This window comes from Cyclopterus lumpus, chromosome 17, assembly GCF_009769545.1.
Source record: "Cyclopterus lumpus isolate fCycLum1 chromosome 17, fCycLum1.pri, whole genome shotgun sequence".
Taxonomy (NCBI): Eukaryota; Metazoa; Chordata; class Actinopteri; order Perciformes; family Cyclopteridae; genus Cyclopterus; species Cyclopterus lumpus.
Window position 1 is genome coordinate 10,497,662 of NC_046982.1, and position 13,500 is coordinate 10,511,161.

Here is a 13,500-nt window from a genome sequence, read left to right on the forward strand (position 1 = left end):
TCCTGGCATCCACATGTGTCTTTAATTACGATGACCATTTATTAAGCAGTCGTCCCTCGGAAATAACAAAACCACTGTCCTGCCTGAGAAGCTCTTCCTCTTTTAGGCTCCTTGTTTCTTCCCTTCTCTGCTTTTCCTTTTTAGTTTTCTGGTAAACTTCGATATTATGCCAGAATTTGCCAAAAAGTCTCATTTTCTTTTTCATCCGTCTCCTTCATCTACTTGTCTAACCTGTCTGCTCTGCATGTGTCTCCTCTCTCTTGCCCTGCCTTGCCCACCCTTCCTCCTCCTTCCTGGCAATGCAATGTGGTGGGCAGATTGATAGAGGAAGTCTGTAGGTTTGTTAGACAGTCCAATCAATCAGCATCTCACAAAACCACCGGCTAATTAACTTACTCCACAGCTGCCGAGGGAGTGAGAGAGAAAGAACGATAGAGGAGGGGGGGAGAGGGCACAGATGTAGAAAGATGAGGGACGATAGATAGATGAAGACTGAGTCAAAGTTCTCTCTCTCTCTCTCTCTCTCTCTCTGGGAAAGTGACTGAGGACAGACAGAGATGGATGGAGAGAACAAAGACACAGGGAAGGAGAAATGATATAAAGGAGAGAGGGTGACTGATAACATGGATGGCTTTTTAACGGCGGCCGTTGGCCCGGAGCAGAAATAATTGGCAGAAGAAGGTGAGCTGGACCGCCATCGATCAACAGGCTGTGCTCTCTGCCAAAGACAGCTCAAATATTAAATCCAATGAGAACGGCTTGCATACACGGTCAGTGTTAGAGAGGAACGTTTTGACTGCTCTATCAGATCCACTCCTCTGTCAGCAGGATTTTTTGGTAATTCTCCATTGACTGCTGGGTGGATAAATTCATCTTTTGCTTGCCACCTCCCAGAGAGAGGTCAGAGCGGAGGGTTAGCATGAGCTGGGTGGGCTTCAGAGTCTAGCACAGAGACACAAGCACCGATTGCTGCCATTACAGATGCTTGAATCCTGTCTTCAACCTTCACTACCAGCTGAGGTTGTTGTCGGACTTGATCCTAATCACAAAGCACCCCTGATGTAGCTTAACATCAGCATTTGCACTATGCTGTGTATTAATTCATCTTTCTCCTTGACTGTACATACAGAAACATGACGGCCAGTTCACGGTGATCCAGCTGGTCGGCATGCTGCGTGGCATCGCCTCAGGTATGAAGTACCTGTCAGACATGAGCTACGTCCACCGAGACCTTGCAGCTCGTAACATCCTGGTCAACAGCAACCTGGTGTGTAAGGTGTCTGACTTTGGCCTGAGTCGAGTTCTGGAGGACGACCCAGAGGCGGCCTACACTACGAGGGTAAGACACTCTCAGCTGTCATAAACAAATATTCCCTCCCATTACAGTTCACCCATTGACCTATACATCATTAGATTAGATACAAAACCAAACCCGTGTAATCAAATTACAAAAATAAATCAGATCTGTATAGGACCTGAAGATAATCAGACCTGATCCAAACAGACCCACTGAAGAAGAGCAATACGTGCCATTTCTCCTCACACACCATGTGATCAGAGTCCACTTGGTTTTATCACTATTCACACATATGAACACAAGCACTGGAGGCGCAGCTGGCTGCTCTTAAAAGTGAATGGAAACCTCTTTATAATATTCTGCTCTGGCGCTGCATTCAAGACTCAAAACTTGGCCAAAATGTGTGACGTGGGGCAGTTGAGAAAGTTTATGGAAATGATTAAACACGGGGGAGTGACAACCCCGGAGTAAACCAATCATGCTTGTTTTGATTCGCACAGGAAATAGAACAAGCACTTCAAATAACATTTTGGGAAAGCGGATCACTGCGTTAATTGGCTTCCCGATTTAATATAACTTTAACAAGCCAATTGAAAATGATGCATGAAAACACATCGCTCAGGAAATGAATTACTTTGTTTTCCAAAATAGAAATGGGAGAAAACAATCATCCAATCAGAGCTCCATCCATCCATCCATTATCACCCGCTTATCCGGGGTCGGGTCGCGGTGGCAGCAGGTTCAGCAGGCCGACCCAGGCTTCCCTCTCACCCGCAGCACTTTCCAGCTCATTCTGGGGGATCCCGAGGCGTTCCAAGGCCAGCCGGGAGATATAATCCCTCCAGCGTGTCCTCGGTCTTCCCCGGGGCCTCCTACCAGTTGGACGTGCCCGGAAAACCTCTAATGGGAGGCGTCCAGGAGGCATCCTAACTAGATGCCCGAACCACCTCAGCTGACTCCTTTCGACACGAAGGAGCAGCGACTCAACTCCAAGCTCCCCCCTGATGTCCGAGCTCCTTACCCTATCTCTAAGGCTGAGCCCGGCCACCCTACGGAGGAAGCTCATTTCGGCCGCTTGTATCCGAGATCTCGTTCTTTCGGTCACGACCCAGAGTTCGTGACCATAGGTGAGGGTTGGAACGTAGACCGGCTCAGCTCCCTCTTCACTAAGACGGACCGGTACAGCGCCTGTTTTACTGCTGCAGCCGCACCGATCCGCCTATCGATCTCCCGCTCCACCTTACCCTCACTCGTGAACAAGACCCCGAGATACTTGAACTCCTTCGCTTGGGGTAGGCAGTTTGCCCCCACCTGGAGGGAGCAATCCGCCGGTTTCCGGCAGAGCACCATGGCCTCAGATTTGGAGGTGCTAACTCTCATCCCTGCCGCTTCGCACTCGGCTGCAAAACGCCCCAGTGAATGCTTTAGGTCACGGTCCGAGGAGGCAAACAGGACCACATCATCCGCAAACAGCAGAGAGGCGATCCTGAGACTCCCGAACCGGATCCTCTCCGCCCCCTGGCTGCGCCTAGATATCCTGTCCATGAAGGTCACGAACAGGACCGGTGATAAAGGGCAGCCCTGGCGGAGGCCAACACCCACCGGGAACGTGTCTGACTTACTACCGAGGAGACGAACACAGCTCCTACTGCAGGCGTACAGAGACCGGATGGCCCGTGCCAACGGGTCCGGCACCCCATACTCCCGCAGCACCCCCCACAAAAAACCCCGAGGGACCCGGTCGAAAGCCTTCTCCAGGTCTACAAAGCACATGTAAACTGGTTGGGCAAACTCCCAGGACCCCTCCAGTAATCTTGCGAGGGTAAAGAGCTGGTCCACTGTTCCACGACCGGGACGGAATCCGCACTGTTCGTCCTGAATCTGAGGTTCGACAAGCGGTCGGAGCCTCCTCTCCAGCACCCTGGCATAAGCTTTTCCCGGGAGGCTGAGCAGTGTGATACCACGATAGTTCGAGCACACTCTCCGGTCCCCCTTCTTGAAGATGGGAACCACCACCCCGGTCTGCCAGTCCATGGGCACTGTTCCCGACCCCCATGCGACACTGAAAAGGCGTGTCAACCAAGACAGCCCAACAATGTCCAGCGCTTTCAGCATCTCAGGGCGGATCTCATCCACCCCTGGCGCCTTGCCACCAAGGAGCTTTTTGACTACCTTAGCGACCTCTGCTAGGGATATGGGTGAATCCACCCCAAAGTCTTCCGGCGCTGCCCCTTCTCCGGGGGACATGTTGGCCGGGTTTAGGAGTTCCTCAAAGTGCTCTTTCCACCGCCCGACGATGTCCCCAGTCCGGGTCAGCAGTTCCCCCCCCCTGCTGAGAACAGCCTGGGGTAGACCCTGCTTTCCCTTCCTGAGCCGTCGGATGGTTTGCCAGAACTTCCTTGAGGCCAACCGAAAGTCCTTCTCCATGGCCTCCCCGAACTCCTCCCATGCCCGAGTTTTAGCCTCCGCGACCATCGTTGCTGCAGCCCTTTTGGCCCGCCGGTACCCGTCAGCTGCTTCAGGAGACCCCTGGGCCAGCCAGGCCCGAAAGGCCTCCTTCTTCAGTTTGACGGCTACCCTCACCCCCGGTGTCCACCACCGGGTTCTAGGGCTGCCGCCACGACAGGCACCGATGACCTTCCGGCCACAGCCCCGAGCAGCCGCGTCCACAATAGAGGCTTTGAACAAGGTCCACTCGGATTCCATGTCCCCAGCCTCCCTCGGGATTTGTGAGAAGTTCTTCCGGAGGTGGGAGTTGAAGACCTCCCGGACAGGATCCTCTGCCAGACGTTCCCAGTTCACCCTCACTACACGTTTGGGCTTGCCAGGTCTCTCTAGCCGAGTCCCCCACCATCTGATCCAACTCATTACCAGGTGGTGATCAGTTGACAGCTCTGCTCCTCTCTTCACCCGAGTGTCCAAGACATACGGCCGCAGATCAGATGATACGATTACAAAGTCGATCATTGATCTCCGGCCTAAGGTGTTCTGGTACCAGGTACACTTATGAGCCACCTTATGTTAGCACAGAAGTCCAACAACAAAACACCATTCGGGTTCAGATCGGGCAAGCCGTTCCTCCCAATCACGCCCCGCCAGGTTTCTCTGTCATTGCCCACGTGAGCGTTGAAGTCTCCCAGGAGAACTATGGAGTCGGCAGGCGGCGCCCTTTCCAGGACCCCTCCCACCGACTCCAAGAAGGCCGGATACTCCGAAATGCTGTTCGGTGCATAAGCACAAACAACAGTCAGAGCCTTACTCCCCGCAACCCGTAGGCGCAGGGAGGCGACCCTCTCGTTCCCCGGGGAAAACTCCAACACAGCGGCGCTCAGCCGGGGGCTCGTGAGTATCCCCACTCCCGCCCGGCGCCTCTCACCCTGGGCAACTCCAGAAAAGGACAAAGTCCAACCCTTCTCCAGGAGCTTGGTTCCAGAGCCCATGCTGTGCGTGGAGGTGAGCCCAACTATATCTAGCTGGTACCGCTCCACCTCCTGCACCAGCTCCGGCTCTTTCCCCGCTAGTGAGGTGACGTTCCACGTCCCTAGAGCTAGTCTATGCTGCCGGCGATCGGCCCGCCCAGGTCTCCCGCCTGGCCCGCCGCCCGGTCTACATAGCACCCGACCCCGATAATTCTCCCTGCGGGTGGTGGGTCCACAGGGTGACTGCTGCTCCATGTTGTTCTTTCGGGCTGAGCCCGACCGGGCCCCATGGGCGAAAGCCCGGCCACCAGACGCTCGCCGACGAGCTCCCCTCCTGGGTCTGGCTCCGGGAGGGTGCCCCGGTTTCCCTTGTCCGGGCAAGGTGGCTACAATCCGTGGGCTGCTTATCATCAGGGTTTGTTGAACCGCTCTTAGTCTGGGCTCTCCCCCGAGACCTGTTTGCCTTGGGAGACCCTACCAGGGGCTGACGCCCCGGACAACATAGCTCCCAGGATCACTGAGCCACTCAAACTCCTCCACCACGTTAAGGTGGCGATTCATAGGAGGTCTGATTGGGTGTTGGCCAATCAGAGCTGGATATGTAAATTAGCCTATACACGACAAGGAAGCTGCAGCCTCATTGTGCAAAGAGGGAGCCTGCTACTTTGAGTCCATAAGTGTCAACAGACCTGACACCCACGGCTCTAGAGCGGGACACAATACGAATGGCTATAATTTGGACGACTCTGGGAGAGAGTCTGGTCTCAGTTACTACAGTCGGAACTGAGTGGACCTGTGATAACTTCTTCATGTATAACATGTCTCTGTACTGACTGTCACTGCTATTATCAGACTGGTGCAATTTTAACGCCCCCATTGTATAAGTTGCAAATGTCCTCGCGCCCATCTGTGAGTCCTCGGGTAATTGGTCTTGATATGAGGTGTGGTCAGGCGCATTGTTGGCGCGATGCTTTCTTGAGGAAGCAGAAAGCCGTTGTGCCATTAGCCAACTATAATGTGAGATAAAGTCAATGTTGAAGTATTTTCCTGCTATTTAAAGGGATGTTAGATGCGCCTTCATTTGCGGGTTGACGCATACTCTGGTGCAGCAGTGGTCCTCTTCAGTTAATTGGGTTATCATCAGTCGCTCACAAGCAGGGACATGGAGTTGTGGATGGGACGGATGATTGCGAGGCGGCGGAGGCAGAGGGTCCACTGCTCTCATATAAAGTCTGCTTGCAAACTTTCACTTTGAGCTTGAGCAAATCAGTTTCCTCAGCAGAAATTGACCAAATCCACTATCTAAATAGTAATGTGCCAGGTGCAGGCGCATCTGGCTATAAAGGTAACGGGAGATGGCCTTTTGATTGGTTTAATTCATGTTATGCCCAAAACGCACCTGTGGTTAATTAAGAGGTTTAATACAACCTCTTCTGCCCCTTGCGCCTTACAGTGCTCATTATTATGAGCTGGTTAACTAAAGTAGAGTTAAACACGCACCCCTAAATGCACTTAAGCCAAGCACTTTAGTCCATGCGCTATAGTTTAAATAGGGCCCTAAAACTGTATCATACAATGCAGTTGGTTTTTTAAACAGTTGAAGTTTTTTTATGAAGCATTGAAATGCAACTGATGACATAAACGTATATGTTCACACAATGTATTGCTCACATTGGATGTATGCATACACACAAACTTCATGTTTTGCCTACATATAGACAAATGAAAGAAGTCTTTGTTAATCACCCTCCTCTCACAGAGCACGAAGAGAATGAAGAAAACTCAAACGTCAGTGAGTTAAACCACTGCGGAGTAACTCATCTAAAATGCCCACAAGGAGATGGCATTATTCATATTCATAGGAAGTGTTGGGGATGTTATTTTTAATATGGCATTAGCATTGCCCTGGGAGGAGTGTATCAGCCGCTGACTGCTCTATTGCAATCACACACACACCACACACACACCCACTGATGTCAGGAGACCTAGATGGAGAGCTGCAGGCATGAGGCCGAGGCGGAGATGGGGAAGAGAGAGAGAGAGAGAGAGAGAGAGAGAATGAGGGAAGGCAGGCGAAGGATCCAGGGAGAGCAGTTAAGAGAAAAAAAGAGGATGGGGTAGGGGTGGACCGGGGGAGGTGGAAACAAAAGTACAGTGCCGAGTGACTTGGCAGCTTTGTCTTTTATTTGACTTTGACCAAGCGGAGATGGGAAATGCTAGGTCGTGCAGAGGCAGCTGCCGCATGTTAAAAAGCTGAACTGAGTCCTATAGAGGTGTGTGTGTGTGTGTGTGTATGTGTGTGTGTGTGGTAGACGGAGCGAGAGAGAGGGCGTGGGTATCTTACTGCGTATTATTACCATACAGTGGGATTTATGGAATCCGTTTGATCTGTGCATCAACAACAAAGGCAAGAGAAAAAAAAAAGATGACCAAAAAAAAGTGTAAAAATAAACACTAGAGCAAAAGTGACCCCTGTGTTGTGAGCAGATTAAAGGAGTGTTTGGTTTAAATTGGTATAATGTCACCTGCTCTGTCCTTAAAGGCAGCAGCGCTGCACCGAACTTCTCCGCAGCCACCAGCTTACATATTTATACCATTACAGTAAAACACCAGGTTCATGGTGACGTATACATTATGCCAAAAATGTGTTGTGAACCCTCTCTAGGGAGGAAAGATCCCCATCAGATGGACGGCTCCAGAGGCCATCGCCTACAGGAAGTTCACCTCAGCCAGTGATGTGTGGAGTTACGGTATCGTCATGTGGGAGGTGATTTCATACGGAGAGAGACCCTACTGGGAGATGTCCAACCAGGATGTGAGTCACAAACACTTACATCATGTCTCAGTTACAGACTACTATGTTTTCCTCAATCTTCAGCTCAATTCTTAACTTTTAGAATGTTTTTTCCTGGACATTTTTATTTCCCTTTCTTGTATTGATCTACAACCTGATATTTTACCCTCTCCCCCTATAGGTGATTAAAGCCATAGATGAGGGCTACCGTCTCCCCGCTCCTATGGACTGTCCTGTGGTGTTGCACCAGCTCATGTTGGACTGCTGGGAGAAGGGACGCAGCGACAGGCCAAAGTTTGGACAGATTGTCACAATCCTGGACAAGCTCATCAGAAACCCAGCCAGCCTCAGAGAGCTGGCCAACAGCTCAGCATGGTCAGTGGGAGAAAGAAATCCTGAATGCATCCCTTCACTCACACACGCATGTAGTCTGGAGATACCTGGGTTAGGTTATGGGACGGTACATGCATGGAAGACATAATCACTGCTTTAGATCCACGTTCTAAATCTACTGGTCTTTCATCTCAGCAAAGTAACATTTGTCAATGAAAAGATATGAATATAGGATGGTGGGTTGGCATATCTACGGTCTCACATTCTAGATTTAGACTCCATGCCACCACAGTTGTATTGCACACAACTATAGAATATAATGTACTTAATTCTTTCATCGAACAACAAAAACATGAACGTTGAATAAAAAAGGTGTATTCCCTATGATCACCACCCCCTAGTGTTTTTCCCTGAATCCTTTCAGGTCTAAATGCTTTCTTCCTGGACCTCATCAACATCCTCCTCACTGCTGTAAAAATTTAGTCTACTGTATACAAATAATTGGTATTAAAATGAACATGGCTTCAGTTTACCAAGTAATCAATATGCTAATGACAAACAGTGTTGGGAAAGTTCACTTTCTACATGAACTAGTTCAGTTCATAGTTCACACATTTTAAAATGAACTAGTTCAGTTCATAGTTCATAATTCAAAATGTTGAACTAAGTTCACAGCTCCAAAAAATGAACTAGTTCAGTTATTTTTTTCAATATGTTAGGAGCTATAATTGAAATCTCTATCTGTCTGCAATACCGCTCTTGGCCTCTATGCAACTCGGCGCTCTCACCCTTGCCAGGCATAGGGCTGAAACGTTCAGACGCAACACTGATGACAAAGACGGTGAAAAACAACAGAACGTTTTGTGTTTATGTTTCTTGCAGACAATGTTCCCAACCAGCTGCATTCAGGGTCCAGCTGAGCTAGGCGTGCATAGTCTTGTTCTCAACTACATTTAAGTTCCCTGTTATATGCTTTTGCAACAAAAAATTCCGCCCCTTTGCAACCCTAGTAGTAAGTGCATATTGTATGTTAGTGCAGATGTAATTAGTACTACAATTGCAAGGTATTTATCAAGCATGCACTTGACCATGCACATGAATAAACACAACGATCTTTTACAAAATAGCAATAGAAAACAAAGTCAAAGTGTTTGACAGTTAAAACCATGTGTATTTGTACTGGAGGCAAGGGGATGAATCATTAAGCATACTTACCCACTAATGTGTGAGTTTCAGATTTACTTTTCACAGTGGACTTGAGTCTGTCATACTGTGGAGCGAGATACAGATAGAGCACCATGAATGGGCATTAACTGGCTCCTCAAGTGTGCTGCTGACACTTTGTATTCTTCTGAATGCCCTTAACTAGTGTTGGACTTAGCAGCTCCAAGGACATACAATGGACCTTAACACCAATCAGAGGCTGTTATTTACTGTAGCCACTCAACAGGACAACATTTCATTGAGTCGTGAGTGTGCTTTGTATCCCAGCAGGGAGGACCCATCCACCCCAGAGTTCAGTGTGAACACAGTGGATGAGTGGTTGGAGGCCATCAAGATGGGCCAGTATAAGGAGAACTTTTCCAGTGCTGGATATGTCAGCTTGGACTCAATCCTCTACATCAGTGTCAGGTACAGACGGCTGGTGATTCATCCCAGTTAAATGAAGCACTCAATAGGTCAACATCGTCAGTAAAAGACATCTTATGTGCCTCTTGAGTGTGATTTGAAATTAAAGAAAGGGATTTACACGAGTATCTTGGACATGAAACCTCAGCAGCTGCTTGGCATTTGAGAGACAATGTAGATACTTGTTTGTGTCATTATTTAATATTTGTGTTCTATCTTTCTTGTAGTGAATTGGCTAAGATGGGTGTGACTCTTGCCGGGCACCAGAAGAAGATTTTGTCTAGCGTGCAGAGCCTGCAGACCCAGGGGACGCACGTCCAAGTATAACAGTTCCCACATAAACACACAGTGATGGAAATGGATCCTGTGAACAAAATGGAGTTGTAATGGGTACTCTGTGCTCGGGCCTCCACTGATTTTGCGACACACTGAGGGGGACAACATGGACGCTTGACTCCTTCACCTTCGCAATTTCACCATCCTTCCCATCCTCCTGGGCACTCGCGGCTTTAGCACTCAAAGTCCAAGCAACACAGCCACCATTACAGAGCAACAGAGAGACACACATCCAACAGGAAGGCCACATCTAGATCACCCCAGACCATTTCACATCATATCAGCTCAACAAAAGAAGAAGAAAAAAAAAAATATTCTTAAAAGAAATGACAAAAAAACAGAATAGAATATAATTATCATCACTGTCTGTGAGGTGTACAGATGTTTTTTTACTCTTTTTTTTTTTTTACTGTCCCTTTGTTTCCATTCTCACCTCAAAGGGTCAGAAGAAATGTATATGTGTAGATATATGTTTATATGGGCTGTGTGTGCCACAACCGTAGAGATGGACCTAACGTTTGTATTGGTGGTGAGGTTTATATCGCTCAACCTTATCGGGAGTTATTCCTGAGTAATTGTATGGCCCCTTTCATTGTATACAGAAAGCCAATGAGTGAGCAGAGATTATAAATGACATGAATGTGTAGGGTGAGGGGAACAGACCAAGTGGACCTTTGGAGATGGAGCAGTATGTAGATTATGCTAGCTCATGTAGGATGGAAGTATTATTCATTTAAATTGTCTCAAGACTGCTCTCAGACACACTTCCATCGAAACTAGACCCAGTGCACCTTTGCTAGTCTGCTTGCACTCGCGATGTAACGGAGTGCAAAGAAACAGCCGAAACTGCTTAAGCTGCAGTTACCAGTTACATTTTTCTTCTTCCATGGCTGACTATATATTCCAAACAACATTGTCTATTCAGCTGTTAAAGTACGATGATGTTGGGAATATTTCAGCCCAAAAGTTTGCCTTCCCATGTTTCAGGTGTGTTGAGAAAGTTATAGTGTTTTTGTGTGGAGCGAAGGTGATGCCAAGGTCATCAGAGTGGCCACCGTTAACCCTACAACACTAACTAACAGTTAGTAACACCATCTCTAACGTCGGGTATATTTTTTACTGGTAAAATATATTAAAGTACAACAATACATGACAAATTAAAGTAATCTTCTTTTATTTTCCCCTATACAACTTCTCATAAAGCAAAAAAATGTGGGGACCCTATACCACTATATATACCACAATCCCATGTGTGAAAATCACCCGACGTTAGTGTTCTAGGGTTAAGAACATGTACCTTGTTTTTCCAGTGTTGTGCCATGTAAAGTAACCTTGAAATATTCATCTGGGCAACATACCATCATTTCTACTATACCCCATCCTTTCATCAGTTCCTATGACTGGATGGTAACGCGAGGCCAGTCACAGTAATTACAATGTTTTGTGAAAATAGTCTGCTTGATAAGAAGGAGCCTTGGAATGCACTTTTTCAGCAGGATGAAATATACAGTGTTGATTTTCAGAGGGTAAAGATGATTTGTGTGTCTTGTTCTGTCTCACTTACTTGTTATCTGTCATGCCAACCTATTTCAAGCATCCCTAGTTTCAAACCAATGCTGATGAGGTAAAATTGCAAAACAATGTTTACAGCAAAAATAAAAATAAATTGTTTTTGAATTTCTTTCCTTATCAGAGGGAAACTGCTGCTTATCACATTAAATACAAGCTTAGATATGATGGGACCCTCTTTGTGTGTACCACATTAATGGCACTGAACCTGCTTTAATGTATTCCCAAACCCAGTTTTAATATATGTGGTACTCTATAGGACCAACAGTGGCAACAAGTACAGTATATATGATTGTATTATAGTGTATAATATGTACAGTGTTGATTTCCAATGTTAGAATGTTTGTAATGATAACAATGATGATGACTATGATATACCTTTATTGTGAAAAAGAGATTTCTGAAGTTCTCGTTCAGGGGCGGGTCATACAGAAGAAGTGAAGGGAGGATATTTGTTGGTATGAACAAAGGAATGTAGCATGGTGCGAAGCTTCAGCTTTGATTGACAGGTGGCAGTGACTCCAGTTCTACCATAGTGTTAGAATGAGTAGAATGGACTTTTCTTATTGTGGCACTGGATTAATTTGCATATCTACCTTAAACAATATTTACATGCACTTTTAAAGCCTGTGTCCATCAAAACAACTTTGGTTGAGGTACTGTAGGGATGGAAGGAGACTGGTTGAGATAAGACATGTTGTCAGATCAAATTTCTATCCACTAACACCGCAAATTAAACATTCGCTAAACCCCTCCCCCAAGCAGAAATTGTCCAATCATAGATTAGCAACCGTAACTAGGCACGGCAGAACAGTCACGCATATCCGCATGCTGGAGCAATTTGCATGTACTAAGAGCTTACTTGGCATTTAAAGACTTTGAAGGTTACTGTTTTCAAAAGTACAAGGATTGGATTAAAAGTCTGTTCTCGTGTTAACTGCAATAGTTAGATGTCTTTAGCATCATTACTTAACTAGGCCACTTTTGTTTCTGGGGTTACAGGCGATGAAAATAAAAGCCACGGTCACAACTAGCTCATCCACTGCATTGAATTTCTCCAATGACTTAACGCTGGTCTTGGATGCTTCCAGAGTTCAGGATAACGTTGGCTGTTGTCGTGCTCATTATTGGATTCTTTAATTGACACCAGAGCGACCCTCGCCAACAGCCGAGGAGATAGCGTTTCATGTGCCAAGCACATAGTCCTCAGTCTAAAAGCCTTTTCCCTTGTAATGTATCATATGAACCGTGTTGTTGAAAATCCAAACAAGTATTGCCCCTTCTTAACCTTTTTTACAGGTTTTTGTCATTTAAAACAAGTGAGCTGGACACATTAAAAAGTCAGCAGGGTACAGCAGCGTTGTCAAGAACTCATGGAGCTAAAGTAAGCTTCACTAGCTAGCTAGCTAGCCACAGCTATCAAAACATGCTGTTGACAGTGATCGTTTTAGCCAGGAAGAACTAATGTCCATGGCTGAAAATGAGAAATCTTCTTTGTTCTATATCTGCCGGAAATCAAGGACCCAGTGTTTAAAATATCACGAAGATGTTTGATGCTCTCAATGTGCCATTCGAGAACGAAAAGCTTGACCGGCACGTCACAACTGTATCAAAGGGAGCCCTAGCCTGTGGCCGGTCGGCGTGGGCAACATAGTGAAAACCACTATAAGGCTTTTGAGTTGTGTTTTTTCAGCCCTATCTTTTGAGAATACAATACAAATACAATACAATTCGGAGTCTGAAACTGTACATTCTACTCTTGCTAACTCTATGAGTTCACTCTAGCGGACGTCCCTTGACCTCTGGCCTTTTAGATGCCTTATTTACTGAGCTATTGTTCTTTTCTGTTGCCCTATAGAGGCGCTGAGTAAAGTGTATGTACAGGTAGTATTTATCTGTGTTCTTAAGATGACCTCACATCAACACCCTGGTTTTGTAACAAGACCCTCTCTACAACAGCACCTTCCCTTTGATTCCTCTCAGCAGAACAAAGTTAATTTGTTGTATCATGAACCTTAAAGCTGATCACCTGTAACAGCTGATAGAGAAATTGAATTTATTTTCATTGAGTCATAAGATATTCAATTAGATTATGGATGACATTAGTTTAACAATTAACAATT

At 46.7% G+C, this 13,500-nt stretch overlaps 1 protein-coding gene across 1 annotated transcript in view; it reads left to right on the plus strand.

Moving 5' to 3' along the window:
• The window catches only part of epha4b (eph receptor A4b), an 80,253-nt gene extending 70,454 nt beyond the window's left edge, over positions 1 to 9,799 (plus strand). Inside the window, exons 15-19 of the mRNA XM_034555016.1 lie at positions 1,130 to 1,339; positions 7,382 to 7,531; positions 7,692 to 7,885; positions 9,335 to 9,475; positions 9,700 to 9,799. Coding sequence (XP_034410907.1) covers positions 1,130 to 1,339; positions 7,382 to 7,531; positions 7,692 to 7,885; positions 9,335 to 9,475; positions 9,700 to 9,799 — 795 coding nt within the window. The remainder of the gene's footprint in view (positions 1 to 1,129; positions 1,340 to 7,381; positions 7,532 to 7,691; positions 7,886 to 9,334; positions 9,476 to 9,699) is intronic.
• Positions 9,800 to 13,500: the final 3,701 nt, after the last annotated feature.